Below are 21689 nucleotides of genomic sequence, written 5' to 3'. Positions count from 1 at the left end.
GTTAGTGGTGACCTGGCAGTGCTGGGTTAATGGTTGGACTTAGTGACCTTAAATGTCTCTTCCATGGTGCCTGTGTCCTTGGTCCCTGGGTGTGTTCTTCCCCTGTCCCTGGGGTGCACATATGCTTGAGCTCTCCAGGTGCATATAACCTTGGCCATTAGGGTGCATCCATCCTCCATCCCTGGGGTGCACAGATCCTCACACACACACATCCTCAGCGCCTTCATCAAGCTCAGGTGCCCACACAGTCTGGTGGGCTGGAGTTAGCCCAGGACAACGGGTCAGGATGGAAAGCAGGGACCCAGGAAACCAGCTGAGCCAAAGCAGCCTTAGGCTTTGATACTGACAGGTCTGGGAGGGCAAAGAGCATCAGAAGAGAGGCAGAGTCCCACCCTGGTTTCCTCTGGGGCTTTGCTGCATGTCTCAGAAGGTTTATTGCCAGCCTCCAGCCGTAAACATGAGCGATGGCCCCGGCTGCTGCTGCTGCAGAGCACCCGAGTGGCCAGGCCCCAGCACCAGGGATGAAATGAAGAAGTACCTCTGGCTGCAGTCCAAACTCCTCTGGGCCATTTAGTTTTGCAGCTCAAAGCTGCTCTCAGCAGTCACAGAGGCAGTGAAAGAAGAGGGATTGCATCCCTCAGGATCCCGAGGAGCTAAACCCTCTCCAGGGTGGTCGTGGTGTCCTCTGTGCCATGCACCATGGCTCTGTCCTGCTTCTCTCTCAGCATTTAAAAGTGAAAAGGAAAAAGAAAATGTCTGAAAAGCTTCAAGGTGGGTTTCAAACTCTTAATCCTAGCAGCAGAGAATTTATCTCTCAAAGTCCTGGTGTTAAGGGCAGCTCCTGGAGGGGAAGATCTCTGAAGTCTGGGTGTGGTTTTGAAGGGATGCTCATAATTCCTGCTCTACAAATCCAAACCTTTGAAAACAACAGAAAATATGGAAAAGGAGAACCACAATGTGTCCCTAGGGAAGTGGTGACTGAGCTGCTCTGAGTGGCTGGGTGACAGTGGCAGCATGCAATGGGGCCAGGACCCATCCAGGACTGGGTTTATGAGATGGGAGAACTGCTTAGAACAGCTAAAGCAGGGGCAGGACCCCCTCAGTCTCTGATTCTTGAACTGCTGGCATGATGGACACCCCCCCTCCCTTCCTTGCTTTGCTCTTGCTGATGGCTGTTGGCTGCAAAACCTCCCAAAGGTCCGTAAGCATGAAGGTGAGAGGGTTGACACATGCCCCAGGATGCAATGCTCTGATCTCTGAGGACAAGCAGTAACCTTCCATCACCACCATCCCTACGAGGCTCAGCCCCTTGCTGAGCTGGAAGTAAAACTTCAAGTCCTGTTATTTATCCTCAGCTGGGTTTTTTTAGTGCTTAAGCAAGATGTACTGGGCACTGGTGAGGCCACACATTGAATGCTAGGTTCAGTTTTGGGCCCCTCACTACAAGAAGGACAGGTGTTGGAGTGTGTCCAGAGAAGGGCAAGGAAGCTGGTGAAGAGTGGTCTGGAGCACAAGTCCTGTGAGCAGCAGCTGAGGGAACTGGGATTGATTGGAGAAAAAGAGGCTGAGGGGAGACCTTCTCACGCTCTACAACTCCCTGAAAGGAGGTTGGAGCAAGGTGGGTGTTGGTCTCTTCTCCCAAGGAGCAAGTGATAGGCTAAGAGGGAAATGGCTTCAAGTTACCCTAGGGGAGGTTTAGAATCATATATTCATATTCCTTTTGGTTGGAAAATGCCTTCAGAATCATTCTCTAACTCTACCAAGTCTGCTGCTGATCCATGTCCCCTAGCACCCCTAACACCTCCAGGGTGGTGATTCAATCACCTCCCTGGGGAGCCTGTTCCAGTGCTTGAGAGCCTTACAACATCCAATCTAAACCTCCCCTGGTTCAACCTGAGGTGATTTCCTCTTGCCCTGTCATTTGTTCCCCTTTTCTCTCAGCTGCCTTCTCTGCTGTTGTCTTTCAGCCCCTGGGGATGGCCTTAGACCCTTTCCTCTTGAGCCTTCCTGGTCTCCTTAGCCCTTCAGGACTGCCTCCAAAGGGACTATGTCAACCAGTTTCTGAAACAGGCCAAAGTCTGCCTGTTGCAAGTCCAAGGTGGCAGTTCTGCAGTGCTCACACACACATACACATGGGGTGCACACCAGTCTCCAGCTCTGGCACCAGCAGGGAGTGCTCCCTTTGCCCCACATTGTTTGGGTACAGGGTTGCAGAATTGCACCCACCAAACTTCACAGCACCAGGTTAAATTTCAACCCAGCCCATCCCTGTCCTCCCACTGTGCTCCAGGGTTAAAGTTTCAGCCTCACTGAGAGGGAAAACACTCTGGTAACTGGTGAAGGTCACTCTGTGGCCAACACACCTCAAACTGCAGCATCAGCTCCACCCTGGGGAGCCAGACAGAAGGGTGGCACAAGGTGACCACCTCTACTTGTCCCCTGGACCATATAAAACCCTAGAATTGCAATGATTTTTCTCAGCTTCTCCCTCCAAAGCTGTGAGGCACCCAGGGGTGCTGGCAACAGGGATGCTGAGCTGCAGGGAGGATGTGGTGGGACTCTGGTTGTGCCTGGTAGGGAGGATTAAAGGATAACCTCTCCCTGTTCCTAGGCAGGTTTCAACTTTAGTCAGTGTCCTCTCCTCCTCCAGACATTGTTCATTGCCCCATTTAAGGAAGGAAGCAATTAACTCAGATAAATAAAAGAGGAAGAAGCAGCCCTTGGAGATAGAGAAGTAAAGAATAAAAGCTGCTCATAATGAAGCTGAAACTGTTTTATTCTTAAATGGAGAAGAAAAAGGGCCCAAAACCCCTTCAACCTGATTTCTGGCCTGCGACCCTGCTCACATGGCTCTCAAGACTCAAAAAGCTCCTAACTCAGTTTCATCATAGCTGTAAGAGGGTACAAGGTCTGGCAGCCCCCCAAGTGCAGGCACCTGGAGTACTGTGTCCAGTTCTGGAGCCCCTATTACAAGAAAGATATGGACATGCTGGAATGTGTCCAGAGAAGGGCCACAAGGATGATGGGAGGGCTGGAACACCTCTGAGGACAGGCTGAGAGAGTTGGGGCTTTTAGTTTGGAGAAGAGAAGGCTCTGAGGAACCCTTATTGTCACCTTCCCATATCTGAAGGGGCCCTGCTCCCCTGTGCTGGGCACTGGTGAGGTTGCATCCTGAATCCTGGGTTGAATTTTGGGCCCCTCACCAGGAGAAGGACATTGAGGTGCTGGAGAGTGTCCAGAGAAAGGCAGCATAGCTGATGAAGGGTCTAGAGCACAGGTCTTGTGAGGAGCAGTGGAGAGAGATGTGGCTGTTTAACCTGGAGAAAAGAAGGCTCAAGGGAGACCTTCTCACTCTCTAAATATCCCTGAGAAGAGGGTGGAGTGAGGTGGGTGTTGATCTCTTCTCCCAAGAAACAAGTGATAGACTGAGAGGAAGGGGAGGTTTAGGTTGGACTGGACAACAATTTCTTCATGGGAAGTGCTGACAAGCCCTGGAACAGGCTGCCCAGGGCAGTGTTGGAGTTCCCATCCCTGAAGGGATTGAAAAGCTGTGTAGATGTGGTGCTGAGGGACATGGTTTAGTGGTGCCCTGGCAGTGCTGGGGTAATGGCTGGGCTTGGTGATCTTAAAGGTCTGCAAGCAATTCCATGATTCTAATTTGGCAGCTCACTGCAATCTGAGGGCATTGGCTGTTTGTGGTGCAGAGGTGACAGTGAAGAGAGCAGCTGCAGGGGTAGGAAATTCCATCTTGGTGCCATCAGCTACAGAGGTTCCCACTGAGGGAGCAGTGAGGATCCTATCCCAGTTGCCATCCCTGTTCTGGCTGCTCGGAATAATACCAGCCAGACCACAGCACCCACTGTATCCCTCTCACCCCTCTCAGTTAATGAATAATCCCTTGAGGGGATTTTTGGGAGGGTTTTGGTGACCTTTGCACAGCACTTGGGCACAGTGCTGGTGGCTGGGCAGCTGTGGAGGTGTCTCACCCCAGCCAAACTAGGCTTGAAGGTGTGGTGGAGGATTATTCATTAATTTTCTGCATTGCAGCCAGGAAAACATCAGCAGGGATTTGGGCTGGTCGAGGAGGTCAAAGAGCTTTGAAGGTAGAAGTGAAGACCTGTGGAAACAGCTGCTGTGAGGTCTTTGGCACTCTGCACAGCTCCTGCTTTGTACTTAAGAAGCTATTCCCCTGCCCCCGGGTTCATGACTGTGCTGCGGGAGTTGGGTCTCCAAGAGCATCTCGCAGCTATGTGAAGGCAGCTGCCCACAGCAGAGGTTTCCCCCCTCACAGAGTGCTTCTGGAAGGTCACCTTGGCCGAGTTGGCTGGCTCAGCAATCTCCTTATCATCCCTCCCTTAATGAGGAGGGTTTGCTTATCACCAAAGAGCAGCCACGGAGCGCTGCAGAGCCCCTGCAAATCGCTGCTCTTTGTCCGTCCAGATGAGAGCCATCAGATGGCCAGATCCTGTCCAGCCTTCTGCTCCTGGTGGGGCAGCAAAGTGAGTCTGAGATGCAAGGTGTGAAGTGTCCCCTTCAGAGGAAGCAAAAGCCCTCGAAGGCCATTTTGCATGGAGTGTTGCAATGGAGTGAGGTCGTTGCATCAGCTGCTGCCCGAAGTCCCCCATTAAGGTGACCCCAGACCTGGATCTGGGTCTTTTCCCTGCTCACTTCCTTTGCCCAGCTTGCCAGTGCCAAAGCTGCGGGTCCAGGGGATCTGCTCCAGGGTGAGTGCCACCAAATGAAGTGGATTCTCCTCAAAAACCCTTGGAAGCATCTTCTTCCTCACAGAAACGAGGCATGGTGGGGGTTGGAAGGGACCTCTGGAGACCACCTCGTCCAAACCCCCTGCTTGAACAGAGTCACCCAGGGCAGGCTGCACAGGATTTGGAATCTCTGCAGGGAAAGAGACTCCACAACCTCTCTGGTTAGCCTGTTCCAGTGCTCTGGCACTCTCACAAGACAGTTTTTCCTCGTGGTTCTGGGGAATTTCCTGTGTTCCAATTTGCCCCCAGACCATCCGAGTCTGCAGTATCCCTGTGAGACACAGGGCTCCAGGTTCAAATCTGGGGCTGGCTCTTACTTTCCCGGCCCGGAGCAAAGCGCTCAGCCCCTCTCCTCCCCCGGGGAATGGGGCATATCCCAAGGGCAGGGCTGTTATTCATTATCTTGATGACCCAGAGGTCAGGAACAGCTTTGGAGCAGCCAGGATCCCCCCTCATCCCCGGGGCCAGAGCAGCCACAGTCCTCACTCCAGCAGCATCTCACGGAGAGTCCGACGGGATGGTAAGGAAAAGCCAAGGGGAATTTCTCCGGGTTTGGGGTGGGAAGAGTGGTCCAAGCAGCGCGGAGCCACATGGTGTGGGCAGGGCTGATGGGACGATGAGGGTTTTGTACCACCGGATGTGGATTTAATAACCAGGATGAGAAATAGGAAAGGTGCTTGGAAAAAGAGGGAGGGAATCCAATTATTCCCTGGATAACTCAGGGTAGACTCTGCCTGCTGAGCAGGAGAGGGTTTTGTCTAGAATCACAGAATGGTCTGCCTTGGAAGGGATCTCCAAAGGTCATCTAGTCCAACCCCCTCTGCAGTAAGCAGGGACATCCTCAACCAGATCAGGTTGCCCAGAGCCCTGGATCTTCAGTTTCCTCCGTTTTGTTGTTTTGATTTTTATTTTTTTAACCTTTTCTCTGTCTTTCTCCCTCTGTTGCTCGGCTCAAAGCCCATCTCTGGGTTTAAACCTCCATGGGGGATGATGTGGGACAGCCCAGCCCCACCTCCCCCTCGCCTTGGGAGTTCCTTGCTGCTGTCTGAGCGATCTGCAATAGTTCTTGATGGCCCTCGCTGCAGGCAGTGTCACCTCCCGGGCAGGCTGATGGATCATCACCTACTAGCCACTGTTTCTGCCCTGCCCAGCCCTTGAAAGCAGCCGGAGGGGGTTGAGGTGGAGGATGCTGCAGACACAGCTGGGGAGAGCCCCTTCTGCACCCCTGGAGAACTTTGGTCGGTTTGGGGAGTCTGCTAAAGAGCAGGAATAGGAGCTGAACCCACCCTAGAGATGGGGAAAAGGAAAATGAGCTGAAGGCAGAAGAGGGAGCCTGGATGGGGAGGTGGAAGGTGGAGGGTTTGCTCCTGGGGAGGAGACTGGACAGAACAGGAGTAAGAAAGACCACTGGAGGTGGTGAGGGAATCCCCTGCAGCCAAGGTGTTGTGTTGATGGGGCAGCATGTTGGATCCAGGCCTGCCTGGACAGGGGGATTCACCATCTACTCTGGGCTTGCTCCCCAGCCCTATGCCAGGTCCTTCCTTGCCCAGTCAGCCCCTCGTGATGAGACCATGCACAGGGGCTGTGAGGTAGGTAGGGGTGGATGCTGGGACAAGGTCTGGGAGGAGACCAGAGCAGAAGAAGCCTCACAAACCACAGGATCACAGGATGTTAGGGGTTGGAAGGGACCTCTGGAGATCATCAAGTCCAACCCCCTGCCAGAGCAGGACCATAGAATCCAGCACAGGTCACACAGGAACACATCCAGATGGGTCTTGAAGGTCTCCGGAGAAGGAGACTCCACAACCTCTCTGGGGAGCCTGTTCCAGAGCTCTGTGACCCTCACAGTGAAGAAGTTCCTCCTCATGTTGAGGTGGAACCTCCTGTGCTGTAGTTTATATCCATTGCCCCTTGTCCTATCCCAGGGTGCAACTGAGCAGAGCCTGTCCCCTGCCTCTTGACCCCAAGAGGACCCCAGCACACCTCAGGCTGTAAGAGGCAGGGATGGGCTGAGGTCAATGGAGGTGTCTCAGGTAGCTGGGGCTTCTCTCACTTCTCCCCACTGACTGCTCCTGGGCTGACTTGCTCACATGGAGACATCTCTGCTCTACAGACTCAAGGGGTTGAGATGAACCTCTGTGTCCATAGTACTTTTCCAGATCCTTTGGAAATCTGGCTCTGGTACAGTGGTCTTGGCTGTGTGTGAAAGGTGGGGAGACACTTGCTTTCTTCTGCTACAGTTCTTGGTTTTGCTCCAGGTTCATGGTCAAGGAGGATTCAAGTTCCAGAACTGGGCCAAGACTTATGGCTGCTCTCCAGAGTTGTACTTCCAGCCCACTTCAGTGGAGGAGATCCGGGAGGTAAGGAAGGGTCTTCCAGGAGACAATCCAGTAGAAATGAAGGGGAGGAAAGGGCAGGAAGGGCTGTGGTGCTCCTGCATGTTCAGTCAGAGAGGTCACAGATGGTGACAGCATGAGTCCTTCTCTTAGCCCAGGAGCTGGCTCACCCTACTGAACTGCACATTCTCCAGCAGATGTGTCAAACACCTAAGAGAGGGAGAAAACAAACTTGCCTGGGCCCAGCTGGCCCAGCTGTTCCCTGGGTATCAGCATCTGGCATCCTTCTGGGGTCCCCTGCTTGCCCCAGCTGCCATATTGAGGGATGGGAGTCACTTTTGTCACCCCAGAGATGCCTAGGATGTCTCAGGTGGGCATCACCTCTTCTAGGACCATATAATCAGACAATGGTTTGGGTTGGAAGCACTCTTTAAAGGTCATCGAGTCCAACCCCCAAGGATGATCCCAAGGACTGTCTTAGGAGGTGTTTGGGCTCCAGGGATGGTTTTAACCCCCAGAAGCTGGATTATCCAAGTAAATGGATGCCAGCCATGGGTGAGATTTTATCTTGGGATGTCTCAGAGTGCCTCTGGAATCACCTTTAGCCCATGACTTTGAGGGGAGATGTTGGGTGCTCAGGACCACCTGTTGTCTCTGCAGATCCTGGATATGGCCAGGCAGCAGAACAAGAGGGTCAAGGTGGTGGGGGGAGGTCACTCTCCTTCGGACATCGCCTGCACTGAGGACTTCATGATTCAGATGGGGAAGATGAACCAGATCCTCAAGGTGAGACTGGCTTCTGGGAGGTGGTGTTGTGCCCTGGAAATGTGGTGACAGCTCTGTTCATGCAGCCACCTATGGCTCTGGCAGGCATTAGCTATACCCAGAGAGGGAGGTGGAAGAATGGAGAGGCTTTCTTCTCCTCACCGACAGGAGCTTTCCCAAACCAGACCATGCACACTTCCCCAGTGGAAACCCTTCCTTTGTGTGTTGGAAGTGATATCTTCTCAATGTGTGTTCAGGGAGCACTTAGCCATGGAATGTTGTCCTCATCACACCATGGTCCGCTGGATGGGGAGGAGAACTTGGAAGGGTCACCTTGACAGAAGTGCCTCAGGTGCAGCACAGCCTGGCAAAGACCCAGCTGGGTGTTCATGGTCCATGGCTGGTGGGCAGCATCCCTGTGGGAGGTTGCTCTGTTGGATGACACTGGGAAGGAAATAGTTCTTCCTTGCTGCCTGTGGAGCAGGTCCTGAACTGTAGAACAGCCCCAGTTCCCTCAGCTGCTCCTCACAAGACCTGTGCTCTGGACCCTTCACCAGCTTCCTTGCCCTTCATTTCACATGTTCCAGCACCTCAAAGTCCTTGGAGTGAGCAGTCCCAAAGTGAACCCAGGATTCAGGGCAAGACCTCCCCCGTGCCCAGTACAGGAGGACAATCCCAGCCCTAGTCCTGCTGGCCACACTATTAGTGACCCAAGCCAGGATGCTGGTGGCCTTCTTGGCCACCTGAGCACATGTTGGCTCATCTTTAGCCACCTGTTGACCAACACCCCCAGGTCCTTTTCTGCTGGGCAATTTCCAGCCACTCTTCCTGAAGACTGGAGGATTGCAGGGGGTTGTTTTGACCCAAGTGCAGAACCTGACACTGATCTTATTGAATCTCATCCCATTGGCCTTAGCCCATTGATCCAGCCTGACCAGGTCCCTCTATGGAGCCTCCAGACCCTGCAGCAGATCAACCTTCCCACCCAACTTGGTGTCATCACATATATTCCCTTGTACATGTTTGTGTGTGTGTGTGTGCAGCTGAAGGTGAGGAAATCCTGATGCCGGCAGTGTGTTCTGAGAGCTGGGTCATTATTGGTAATTAGCAACAATCATTAATTAAGGTACTGCTCCCTCCCTGACAGCTCTGTCAGAAGCAGGATGAATAGCTCCTGGCTGGCTGAAGCTGCCCAAGCCAGGCAGCAGGCCAGAGTGAAGAGCTTTGCTGAGGGCAGAGCTTTGAAGGGTCTTCTTCCTTGCCTTGCTCAACACCTAGGAGATGTTCTGTGAGAGGTTACACACCTCTGAGACCAGAGAGAGCAGAGGGCAACAGGGAATGGACCAGGAGCAGGAACCAGTGGCACCACTGGGTTGGAGGAGGTTTGGGTTGGGTGAAGGTCTGAGAGGTGGCATCTCAGGATGGAGCAAGTCCTTCCTGGTGTGTGGACATTGCTTTGGTAAGAGCAGAGTTGTTCTCAATGGGGTGTTTCTCCTCCCAGCTGTGTGACCTTCCCCTCTCTCCTCCCATCCCATCCTGTGCAGGTGGACAAGGAGAAGCAGCAAGTGACCGTGGAGGGAGGGATTTTCCTCTCGGATCTGAACGTGGAGCTGAGCAAGCAGGGGCTGGCCCTGGCCAAGTGAGTGGGACACGTGCATGGGGCCATCCCTCTGCCTCCTCCTGTCCTTGCCCCACATCAGGTTCTGGGAGATGGCAAAATCAAGATGTTTGAAGGGCTTTTACTGCAGAACAGAGATGTTTACTTCAGGGTCTGGTCTTCACAGGTCCGTGATGGAGGAGCTGATCCTGCCTTAGAGTGGGAGGCAGGACAAAGGGAACCTCTATCACAGTACATCAGAGGTTGGAAGGGACCTCAAGAGATCAATCCCTACACCTATTCTACTCTCTCTGTACCCACTGAGCTGGCCCTTCCCATGTCATTGCTTTTGGGATGTCTCCCCAGAAGAGGAGGTGGAAGTGGTGGTCTGGGGGTCCAAAGTTACCCACCCATTGCTGCAGGCTACCCTGCAGGGTGGAAGACCTTTCTTGTTGGGGTAGGGGAGCATTTCCTGGGGGTCTCTGCAGGGCCTCCACATGCTGTAACACCTGCCCAAGTGGGATGTCCTCACAGGCTGAGGCTCTTACCCATCCCTTCATCTGTCCCCAGCTTAGGAGCCGTTTCTGAGGTGACAGCTGCTGGTGTGATTGGGACAGGGACACACAACACTGGGATCAAGCATGGCATCCTCCCCACCCAGGTGAGACACAAGTCTGGAGCGTGTCAGCTCATGGACCTCAGCGTCTTGAGGGCTTCAGGGAAGATGTTCCATCACCCAGTACGGGTCTGGTGACATGTCTTGGGGTTCCCCCAAGACAGAGCTGCTTTAGAGGACCCTCAAGTCCTCCATGCACAGTGAGACCTCCTCAGCTGCCAGCCAAACCAGAATCCAGCTCAAAACTCCTCTACCTCTGTGCTTCATGGTTGTAAAATGCAATGAGTAAGGTCTGTACTTAAGTTCTTGTGCTGGAGCACCCCACAACCAAACCTCTGCAGGTCCCAGGTCTGGGTTTAACTAGGCACTGATGGAAATCCTCTGCTCAACTCAAATCCTCTGTGTTGACTCCACCAATGGTTATGGAGAAGTAACCTGAGGTAGTTTTATTTCTTTATTTGATGGCTTTTCCTAGCACCATCTAGGGTGGGAGGGAGGGGGCCTGGTTGAGCCAGGCTCAGCAGAAAGCACCCTGAGATGATGACTGTGTCTGGTAGCTTTAGGCTGTGCCTGGGAAAACTTTCCACAGCTCTTGAACAGAAAGTAGTAGCATGTAAATAAATTACCTTTGGATGTAAAAGGGAAAATAATGCTATGGTCTCAATAATCCCACTGGCCAGGTAACTAACATACTTTACAAAACTAACTTTCTCTCTTTTCAGGCTTCCCTCACTCTAGTTGGTTAGTTAGGGTTGGGTGATCAGTTGGACTTGATGATCCTGGAGGTCTCTTCCAACCTGGCTGACTCTGTGATTCTGCTGGCTTGCTGACCCTGACTGTGTTCTTTGTTGTGGCTAAGTACTAATAAGCTCTCTCTCTGCTTTTCTCCTTTTTTTCTCTTGTCCTGTGTGCAGGGGGGAAGAGGAGGAAGCTGTTGGTACTCCCCTGGTTTGTCCAGGGGGGTTCTTGTGTTGTACATGTCTGTAGGCAGTGCATGTTTTGTACATGGTCATTGCATTCCATATTGGTAGGTTGTAGTTTTGCTTGTAAATAGAACTTAATTTGCTTCCATTTGTAGCTTTGCCTGTAAATAGAACTTAATTTGCTTCCATCTGTAGTTTTGCCTGTAGATATAACTTAATTTGCTTCCATCTGAGCTAGTCTGGCAATTTTCTTTTGGGGGGTTAATTTTCAACCCACCACACTGTGGCACAGGAGTTTGCTTAATCTAGCTCCCAGCCATGAGTTTTGGGATGGAGATGGGACACGTTGAATGCTCACTGAAGCTTTGCTCCCTTGGTAGGTTGTAGGACTCACACTGCTGACAGCCTCAGGGGACATCCTGGAGTGCTCTGAGTCCATCAACGTGGACATCTTCCAGGCTGCTCGTCTGCACCTTGGCTGCCTGGGCATCGTGCTTACAGTCACCTTCCAGTGTGTGCCTCAGTTCTACCTGCATGAGGTGGCCTTCCCCTCCACCCTTACTCAGGTATGACATGGGGGATGTGTTTGAAGCCTCCCTGGGGACAAGCAAAGCTCGTGGTGAGGTGTGGACGTGGTTGGAGGGAGACTGGGAAATGGTCATGGTAGAAAGTCTTAGAGGTGTGTCTAGGTTGCATTCATAGAATGGTCTGGGTTGGAAGGGACCTCCAGAGGCCACCCAGTGCAATTCCCTGTGCAGCAAGCAGGGGCATCCTCAACTTGATCAACCAGATCAAGAAAAGTGCAAACAGAACCCACAGCTAGGAGAGGGCAACTGAGCTACACCCAGCCAGCCCCAGCTGAAGGGCAGAGATTGTGTGGGCAACTGCATGCCATACTTGGCATGGGGCATCATCTGCCCTGCTGCATCCCTCCCATCCAGTGACCCTCACAACCTGCTGTTCCTCAGTAGAAGGCATTTTTCAGCACTTGGAGGGCTCTCGGTCTGCTGGGGGAATGTGTCTTCATGGTGTTCTGAGTCCCTCAATTCAAGAAAGATGTTGAGTTGCTTAAATGTGTCCAGAGAAGAGCAACAAAGCTGGGGAGGGGTGTGGAGCACCAGGACCCTCTGCAGCCACCCCTCTGCATCCAGCCTGAGGGAGCTGAGCAGGGAGGGAGAGTGATGGGGAAAGACAGAGAGATGAAAGCTGTTTCCTTTGTTTTTCTTTCTGGTGGTTTCTGAGAACCACAAGGCTCCATCCTTGGGAGATGTGTCCGTTCCCAGCAAGACCAGGGCAGTGTTTGGCCCCATTGTGCTTGGCACTGGTGAGGCCACGCTTCAAATGCTGTTCAGTTTTGGGCCCCTCACTCCAAGAAGGACTCTGAGGTGTCCAAAGAAGGGCAATGAAGCTGATGAAGGCTCTAGAGCACAAGTCTTGTGAGGAGCAGCTGAGGGAACTGAGGTTGTTTAGGCTGGAGAAAAGGAGGCTCAGGGGAGACCTTCTCTCTCTCCCTGAAAGGAGGCTGGAATGAGGTGGGGGTTGATCTTTTCTTCCAAAGAATAAGCAATAGAACAAGAGGAAAAAGCCTGAAGTTGCACCAAGGAAGGTTCAGGTTGGACATGAGGAACAATTTCTTCCCCAAAAAGGTTGTCAAGGCCTGGAACAGGCTGCCCAGGGCAGTGGTAGGGTCCCCATCCCTGGAGGGATTGAAAAGCTGTGGAGATGTGGTGCTGAGGGACATAATTCAGTGGTGACCTGGCAGTGCTGGATTAATGGTTGGAGCCAATGATCTTAAAGGTCTTTTCCAACCTAAATAATTCTATGATTCTATGATGATCAAGTCAGAAATGCTGAAGGAGCCTGCAGGCATTGGTGCTCCTGCCCTGGGCACTTGCTGCTGTCCATGGGAGATGTCACCATGGCTCTGCTCATTTTAACCTGCTGTTCCCAGGAGCTGGCAGGTCAGCAGAGAGCTGATGGCTCCAGGTACACTTGACTAAGCCTTATGCAGATTTAATGTCCCAGCTGGAGAAAATTGCCCTTAGTGGAAATCCTGAGCTGCTCTGAGGAGCCTGCTGTGCTGCCTGGACTTCAGAAGAACAGGGAGAAGATTGTGTTTGCACTGAGCCACCATCCCCGGAGGCAAGCAGTGCAGGGATGGGTCCTGGAGGAGAGGAGCAGCATCCTGCAGGGTACAGCTGCTCCATGAGCTGGGAGCTCTCTGAGGAAGTGCCATCTCCCATCTCGTTGTCTCCTGCTGATCAGCTGCTGGAGAGCAGTGCTTTAGTCCAGCAGCTGCTGGGCCACCTAAAATTGTCCATTAGCATCCTGAGCTCTGGTCTCTCCTGCTGGATGAGGTCAGGGTAGTTTTGGGGATGGGGCCCTCAGCAGGGGGTTGGACTAGATGATGATCTCCAGAGGTCCCTTTCAACCATTCTGTGATCTCCCAGTTTGCAGGCTGGTTGTGAGCTGAACTTGGGACAAAAACTGTGGTGTGGGGATGAGGAGGAGTGTGATGGCTGACACATTGCAAGGTCCAGAGTGAACAAATCTCTTCTCAAGATCCAAGCCCAGGGCTGTATTTGTGTCATGTGGTGGAAAACTCTCCTGAAGCCAATTGTCACATTGCTCCTGGCATTCTCTGTCTCCATCTTGCCAAAGTGGCAGTCACCCAGCCTGAGGTGTGCAGTGCTGTCTGGGACAGCCTCAAGGCAGGTGGCTGTCCAAGGAGGCTTTCTGACCTGCTCCCTCATGGGTCAGGATCTTGCGTGGCTCTGAAGGTTTCGCATGCTGTCTCCCCCTCAGTAAGTTCCTCTGCTGTCCACCATATCTCTGGTGTTCCCTCTCAGTCCTCCCAGAAGGAGGACATCTTGCATGTAAGGGCCCTTGACTGGTCATGGAGAGCATGAGTTTAGCTCTTTGCTCAGTGTGTGGCTGAGGCACTGGGGACAGTGTCCTGGGATGCTGGTACAGAGGTGCTTAGTGCTGGAGAGTGGTTGCCTCCAGCTGGGCTTTGCATCCTCAGCAGGAACCTGGCTGATTCCCCTCAAGAGAGGCATGAAATGCCCTTTTGGGGGGCAGTGCATCTCCTGGGCTTTATGAGCTTGGATCCCCACGTGGCTCTGTGGCCAGTGGTGGGTAGGATCTGATTCCCTCAGAAAGCCTTTAGAAGGCTCAGTGGGCATTTCTACAGGGTGATTTGAAGGAATTCTTTCTCCTGGGAAGACATCAAAACTGACTTTCCATGCCTCTGCCATTATATAAATTCCTTTCAACTGCTGAATGCATTTCCTTGGAGCCCACCCACCCTCATGGTGCCCAGGAGGCTGGATGGAGTGAGCTGTTCCATTTGATGTTCAGCTCATCCACTGTGCCAGGATGTGACCTGCTGCCTTGAGCTGAGCAATCAGCCAGCTTGCCCCATGTCTTTGGCACCAGATCATCACTGGAGGCTGCAGCATTGCACAAGCTGAAGCCTATGGAGAAGAGGCCACCTGCAAGCCACCTGGGGGCTTTCTAAATGCTCTGTGGACTCACTGGAAGGACTTTATGGATGGGGAACATGAGGAATGAAGTCCACCAGCAGGAAGAAATCAGTGGTGATGGAAAAGAACCTCAGGGATATCATCTTTGCCCTCCTGTGAGGTCTGACAACCCTGGTGATACATCCTCAGCAGCATCCTCATCCACTGCTTCATTTGGGTCTCACAGGTCCAGTTCCAGCCCTGGCTATAATGACACCACAAGCCTTTGTTGAATCTGGCTCATGAAAAATAAACAGTCCTTGGGCACAAGCAGGAGAATTCATGGCAGGATTGATCAGAGCTGTGGCACCAGGAAAGCTCCAAGAAATGCTGTCCTTAATTTTTTTCTGGACTGAATTATTCAGTGTCCCCTTTGGAGTGGCTTGAACACAACCATGACAGTGGATTTAATGTGCTTGTGCAGTATCTCCTTCCTAAGCCCTGATCCAAAGCCACCTGGAGCTCCTCGTGCTGGGCCATGGGAAGCTGGGCTGAGTCAGAAAGTGGACAGGGAGGTCCATGAACGTTTCCCAAGTCCATTAATGTGTCTGCCCACCTGCTGTCAGCCCCTAAGAGCAGCTGCAGTGGAGCAGTTGAGAGTTGGAGCACTTCAGAGTCTTTTTTTTTTCCCTGGGAGGTGGGAAGGGAAGATAGAGGGATAAGGGAAACCTGCCAAGATAATTTCTCCAGCCTGCAGTGAGTTCATTAACTGTGTTTCTAGTTGCAGAGGTGAAGAGTTTGTGCTTACAGAATCCCAGCATGTTTGGGGCTGGAAGAGACCTCTGGGGATCGTCTAGCCCAACTACCCTGCTGAAGCAGGGTCACCCACAGCAGGCTGCCCAGGATCACATCCAGGCAGGTTTGGAATCTCTCCAGGGAGATTACACAACTTCTCTGGGCAGCCTGGTCCAGGGCTCCAGGCAATAAGTTTTTGTTGCTGTTCAGGTGGAACCTCTTGGGTTCCAGTTTGTGCCTCTGTTACCACTTGTCCTGTCACTGGGCACCACTGAAAAGGGTCTGGCTCTATCCTCTTGCTCCCTGCCCTTTAGCTATTGATCTGCATTGAGAAGATCCCCTCTCAGGCTGCTCTTCTCCAGCTTAAACAACCCCAGGTCTCTCAGCCTTTCCTTCTCAGAGAGATGCTCCAGTCCCCTCAACATTTTTGTAGTGTCCTCTGGACTGTCTCCAGTAGTTCCCCATCTCTCTTGAACTGAGGAGCCCAGACCTGGACACAGTACTCCAGGTGTGGCCTCCCTGGGGCAGGATAGAGAGGGAGAAGAACCTCCCTGACCACCTCATAAACCCTGCCAGACTCCTCAGACCTTCAGTGCACCCTAGAGCACCATTGCTCAGGCAAGCTGCCAGGCTGAGTGTTGGTTTGTGTTGTTGGTTTGTATACAGCACAGAACCATAGAATTTTATAGGTTGGAAGAGACTCTTAAGATCCTTGAGTCCAATCATCAAGCCAGCACTGCCAGGTCACCACTAAACCATGTCCCTCAGCACCTCATTTCCATAGCTTTTCAATCCCTCCAGGGGTGGGGACTCCACCAGTCTGTTCCAGGGGCAGTCTGTTCCAGGTCTCAACAACCCTTTTCATGAGGAAATTGTTCCTCACGCCCAACCTAAACCTCCCCAGCACCACCTGAGGCCTTTTCCTCTGGTTTTATTGCTTATTCCTTGGGAGAAGAGACCCCACCTCCACCTCCTAATCTACTCTTTTTTTTAGCTGGGAAGCTCACAAGCCCTGAGCCCAGCCTGAGCGTTACCCTACCCAGCATCATGCTCTGCTCCCTGCAGAGCTCAGGGCAGCCCTCCCTGTCCCTTGGGGCTGTGAGGAGGTTTAACCAAGCTTGCTCTCTATAAATATTAATGCCATTATCAATCCTCTCTCATCGCTGCTCCTCTCCTGCTTCCAGAGCTCTGCCTTTCGTGTCGAGCTGCCCAGCGAGGCAGAAGAGAATAATGGCAAGGGAGCAGGTTGCTTGAAATATTTAAGCCTGAGTTATCTAAGACATTGCAAATAATATATGTCAGAGGGGCAAGGCTTGGATTTGTGGTTATATAAGGCTCTGCTTGCTTTCTTCTCTGGCCTCGTGATTGCCTTTATCACTGGGATATAAACTCGAGCTGCTCTCGCTGCTGACAGTGAGCAGGGACAAGAGGCGTTTGGTGTACAGCTGAGGTCACCAGAGACTATCCCTGGGTGGTGGTGAGGATGGAGTCAGCCTCCTCTTGCCCCAAACCTGATGAGAAGCTGGTGAAGATCGTAGAATCATAGAATGAACCAGGTTGGAAGAGACCTCCAAGCTCATCCACTCCAACCCATCACCCAGCCCTAAGCAATCAACCAGACCATGGCACCAAGTGCCTCATCCAGTCTCCTCTTGAACATCTCCAGGGACAGTGACTCCACCACCTCCCTGGGCAGCCCATTCCAATGGGCAATCACTCTCTCTGTGAAGAACTTCCTCCTAATATCCAGCCTATACCTTCCCCGGCACAGCTTGAGACTGTGTCCTCTTGTTCTGGTGCTGGTTGCCTGGGAGAAGAGACCAACCCCTACCTGGCTACAACCTCCCTTCAGGTAGTTGTAGACAGCAATGAGGTCACCCCTGAGCCTCCTCTTCTCCAGGTTAAGCAACCCCAGCTCCCTCAGCTGCTCCTCATAGGGCTTGTGTTCCAGACCCAGGATGGATCAGATACTTCTTACCTTTAGGGCTCTGTGAGCTGGAGTATGTCTGTATATATCATAGAATCACAGAATGGTTTGGGTGGGAAGGGACTTTTAAAGGTCATCTAATCCACCCCACCTGCAGTCAGCAGGGACACCTTCAGCTAGATCAGATTTCTTGGAGCCCCATCCAACCTGACCTGGAATGGTTCCAGGAATGGGACATCTTCCACCTCTCTAGGCAACCTGGGCGAGGGCCTCACCACACAGTGTAAAACACATCTCCTCTCTAGTCTTAATCTCCCCTTTCATTTCAAAACCATCTCCCCTTCTGTCACATCAGGCCCTGATGAAGAAGTCTGTCCTCAGCTTTCTTACTGGCCCCTTTTAATTTTTGAAAGGCTGCAACAGGCTCCTTGGAGCCTTCCCTTCTCCAGGCTGATTAACCTCAACTCTCAGCCCAGCCTCACAGCACAGAAGTTCCAGTCCTCAAATCATAGTTTTTGCCTTCTCTAGACTAGCTCCAACAGGTCTCTCCTGTGTTGAGGACTCCAGAGTTGGACCCAGCACTGCAGGTGGGGTCTCACTGGAGCAGAGGGGCAGAATCCCCTTCCTTGACATGCTGGCCACACTGCTCTGGATGCAGCCCAGGACACAGATGGCCTTCTGGCAATAATAAGGCAATGAGTTTGTCTTCTAGGAAGGTCTCTGGTTGGCTTCTGAACCCATCCAAACCTTTGGCCATGTGCAGGCTTTCACGACTTAGTGACCTGGTGGATGACCAACTGCTTCTTTTGGGTCTGTCACTTCATAATGCTAAGTCTAACCCCAACCCCTAACATCCCCCCTAACCCTTAGGGGGATGTGGCAGGCACAAGCTTCAAGACCAGTTTCTCAAGTCCACCCAGTGCCTAAATCCCCTCTCCATTGCTGGGTCTGACCTTGTCCCCATTAGCCAGAAATGTTGAGTTTGGAGGTGTTCAGGGCTAGGCTGGCTAAGACCTTGAGCAACCTGGTCTAGTGGAAGGTGTCCCTGCCCGTGCCAGTGGGGTTGGAACTAGATGGTCTTTAACGTCCCTTCCAACTCAGACTATTCTATGAACCTATGAATCTATGAATTTGAAGCAATCAAACCTTCACTGCAGCAGGCTGGGTGCCTGCCCCTCAGCTCAGTTTGCTGACAAGGCTGTTTGCAAGCAAGAGAGCAGGCAGCTCCTTTTGACCCAGCCGTTCCAAAGCGAAGGGATGAACAGGAGCCAGCAGTGTGCCCAGGCAGCCAGGAGAGCCAATGGCATCCTGGCCTGTGTCAGGAATAGTGTAGCCAGCAGGACAAGGGAGGTTATTCCCCTGTACTCAGCACTGGTCAGGCCACACCTTGAGTCTTGTGTCCAGTTCTGGGCTCCTCAATTCAGAGAGGTGTTGAGGTACTGGAACGTGTCCAGAGAAGGGTGACGAAGCTGGTGAGGGACCTGGAACACAAGCCCTATGAGGAGCAGCTGAGGGAGCTGGGGGTGTTTAGCCTGGAGAAGAGGAGGCTCAGGGGAGACCTCATTGCTGTCTACAACTACCTGAAGGGAGGTTGAACCCTGGTGGGGGTTGGTCTCTTCTCCCAGGCAACCAGCAGCAGAACAAGAGGACACAGTCTCAAGTTGTGCCAGGGGAGGTACAGGCTGGATGTTAGGAGGAAGTTCTTCACAGAGAGAGTGATTGCCCATTGGAATGGGCTGCCCAGGGAGGTGGTGGAGTCACTGTCCCTGGAGATGTTCAAGGGAAGCCTGGATGAGGCACTTGGTGCCATGGTCTGGTTGATTGCTTAGGGCTGGGTGATGGGTTGGAGTGGATGATCTTGGAGGTCTCTTCCAACCTGGTTGATTCTGGGCTCTTGAGAGGGAAAAAAAGATCTCTGCATGCTCCAGGTATTTCTCCACTGCCTGCACTGGCCACAAGATTTCCAGCACCTCCAACTCCAGCACTCAGCCAGCAGCCAAGGTCCCTAAGGACTGCTGAAGCTGCCTTGCTCGCTGCCTTCAGCTCTTGCCCACTGTGCTGTAATTATCCGGCAGAGTCGCTGGGCTCGCTTTGTTCAGGCTGATCTCCCCCGAATCAAAAGCACAGATGGGAAAGGTCACCCTCACCAGGCAGTTGCTGCTGTGGCTGGAAGACAAGCAGCTGTTGGCAGGATCACCTTGGGAGGGCTGCAGCTTTCTTGTCCCCATTCGTTTTAGCCACTCAACACTTCTGTGCCTGAACCGAACACGTGAAACCCAACACGAGAGGACAGAGTCTCAAGCTGCACCAGGGGAGGTTTAGGCTGGATGTGAGGAAGAAATTCTTCACAGAAAGAGAGATTGCCCATTGGGATGTGCTGCCCAGGGAGGTGGTGGAGTCACCATCCCTGGGAGTGTTTAAAATGAGAGTGGATGAGGCACTCAGTGCCATGGTTTAGTTGATTGGATGGTGTTGGGTGACAGGTTGGGCTTGATGACCTTGAAGGTCTTTTCCAACCTGGGTAATTCTGTGATTCTTTCTGTGGGACTGTAGCTTCTGCCCTGCTCCATCAGTGTCAGTGCATGATCAGTAAGTTCAGATGTGGTGCCAGGGGACGTGGTGCAGAGGTGAACTTTGCAGAGTAGGGTCTGCAGGAAGGATGGAGTGAGACTGCTTACAAGGGCCTGCAGTGACAGGACAAGGGGCAAAGGCTTCAAACTAGAGAAGGGCAGTTTTAGATTGGATATCAGGAAGAAGTTCTTCACAATGGGGGTGGTGGAACACTGGAACAGGTTGCCCAGGGAGGTGGTTGAGGTCCCTTCCCTGGAGATATTCAAGGTGAGGCTCAACGAGGCCCTGGGCAGCCTGATCTAGTTGGGGATGTCCCTGCTGACTGCAGGGAGGTTGGGCTGGATGACCTTTGGAGGTCCCCTCTGGCCTGGACCGTTCTATGAGGCTATGATTCTATGATTCATACAATCATAGACTCTTAGATTTGTAGAATTCATAGAATCATAGACTCATAGAATTGTTAGGGTTGGAAGGGACCTCAAGGATCATCCAGTTCCAACCCCCCTGCCATGGACAGGGACACCTCACACTAGATTAGGTTGCCCAGAGCCACATCTATGATTCTGTGATTCTATGGTCATGGTTGTCAAGCTGTGCAGCAGTCTGCCAAGAGCAGTGGTGGAGTCCCCATCCCTGGAGGGATGGAAAAGCTGTGCAGATGTGGTGCTGAGGGACATGGTTAGGTGGTGACCTGGCAGTGCTGGGTTAACAGTTGGGCTCAATGGTCTTAAGGGTCTCTTCCATCCAAAACAATTCTGTGATTCTATGATTCAAGCAAACTCCTCAAAGCAAAGCTTCTGCAGTTTTAAGCCTTTCTGCAAAGCTGTGGGAGAGGGTGGTTGGAGAGCTGCTGGCCCAGACAAAGTAGCACCATGAAAGGGGTGAGCTCAGGGTCCTTCCACTCCTGCACAGACAGGCAGGGACAAGGGGCAAGGGCAGAAAGGTTGGCTCATTTCTGCAGGTGCTGCTGTGTCATGCAGTGGGATTTTCCCTGGAGCAAGACCCCAGTGGCCCTGGGAGCAGGCTGATATGTCCTGAGGCTGTGGTCACCTCCTTGAACCCCATCACCTGCATGGGCTGTCTGCTCACACTCCCTGCGCCTCACTGTCCTCAGTTCCTGGCATCTCTCTCCTCTGAGGCATCTGCCTTTCCTAAAGCTCTTTTTTGTGTCTTTATGAATAATTTGGCAATTCTGTGTTTGAAGCAGGAATGTCTGTGGGACAGGGCCATGTAGCACTTCCCAGCTCCATTCCCTGTTGTATCCCAGCTCCATGCTCCATTGCATCTGGGCTCTGCCCCCTGTTGTATCCCGGCTCCATTCCTTGTTTTATCTTGGCTCTATGCCACATACAATCCCAACTCTCTTCCCCATGGACCCCCAGGAGGTTCCACCTCAACATGAGGAGGAACTTCTTCATTGGGAGGGTCACAGAGCACTGGAACAGGCTCCCCAGAGAGGTTGTGGGGTCTCCTTCTCTGGAGACTTTCAAGCCCCATCTGGATGTGTTCCTGTGTGACCTGTGCTGGATTCTGTGCTCCTGCTCTGGCAGGGGGTTGGACTGGAAGATCTCCAGAGGTCCCTTCCAACCCCTAACATCCTGTGATGGTCTCTGTTAACCTCTTGGTACTTGACTGGACTCTGTCGGCCCCACTCCAACCCAAGGCTTGCCAAGACTATCCAGATGGAATTCTTGGACCTTCTGCGGCACTAAATGAGAGTCCTCTCAAGATGCCTTCAAGTCCTGTTCCCAGGATGCCTGCTCCATGGCTAGGGGTGATTACCAACCAGCCTCCACTTATCTGGCTGTTGCAGGTCCTTGATCACCTTGATGAGCACCTGAAGAGATCCCAGTACATGAGGTTCCTCTGGTTCCCTCACAGCGAGAACGTCAGCGTCATCTACCAGGATCCCACCAACAAGGTAGGTCCCCC

At 52.6% G+C, this 21689-nt stretch overlaps 1 protein-coding gene across 1 annotated transcript; it reads left to right on the top strand.

Moving 5' to 3' along the window:
- Positions 1-1207: 1207 nt before the first annotated feature.
- Positions 1208-21678, top strand: LOC128980517 (L-gulonolactone oxidase-like; the record flags this gene model as incomplete). Its single annotated transcript, XM_054398990.1, has 7 exons — positions 1208-1213; positions 7022-7123; positions 7760-7885; positions 9409-9503; positions 10032-10122; positions 11381-11566; positions 21571-21678. Coding segments are annotated over exons 1-7 (714 nt in total), but the record flags the coding sequence as incomplete, so codon positions are not given.
- Between the last annotated feature and the right edge of the window lie 11 nt (positions 21679-21689).

This window comes from Indicator indicator, unplaced genomic scaffold (genome assembly GCF_027791375.1).
Source record: "Indicator indicator isolate 239-I01 unplaced genomic scaffold, UM_Iind_1.1 iindUn_scaffold_233, whole genome shotgun sequence".
NCBI classification, from domain to species: Eukaryota; Metazoa; Chordata; class Aves; order Piciformes; family Indicatoridae; genus Indicator; species Indicator indicator.
The sequence above is the reverse complement of the archived record's forward strand: the minus strand, read 5'-3'. Positions and strand labels throughout refer to the sequence as shown.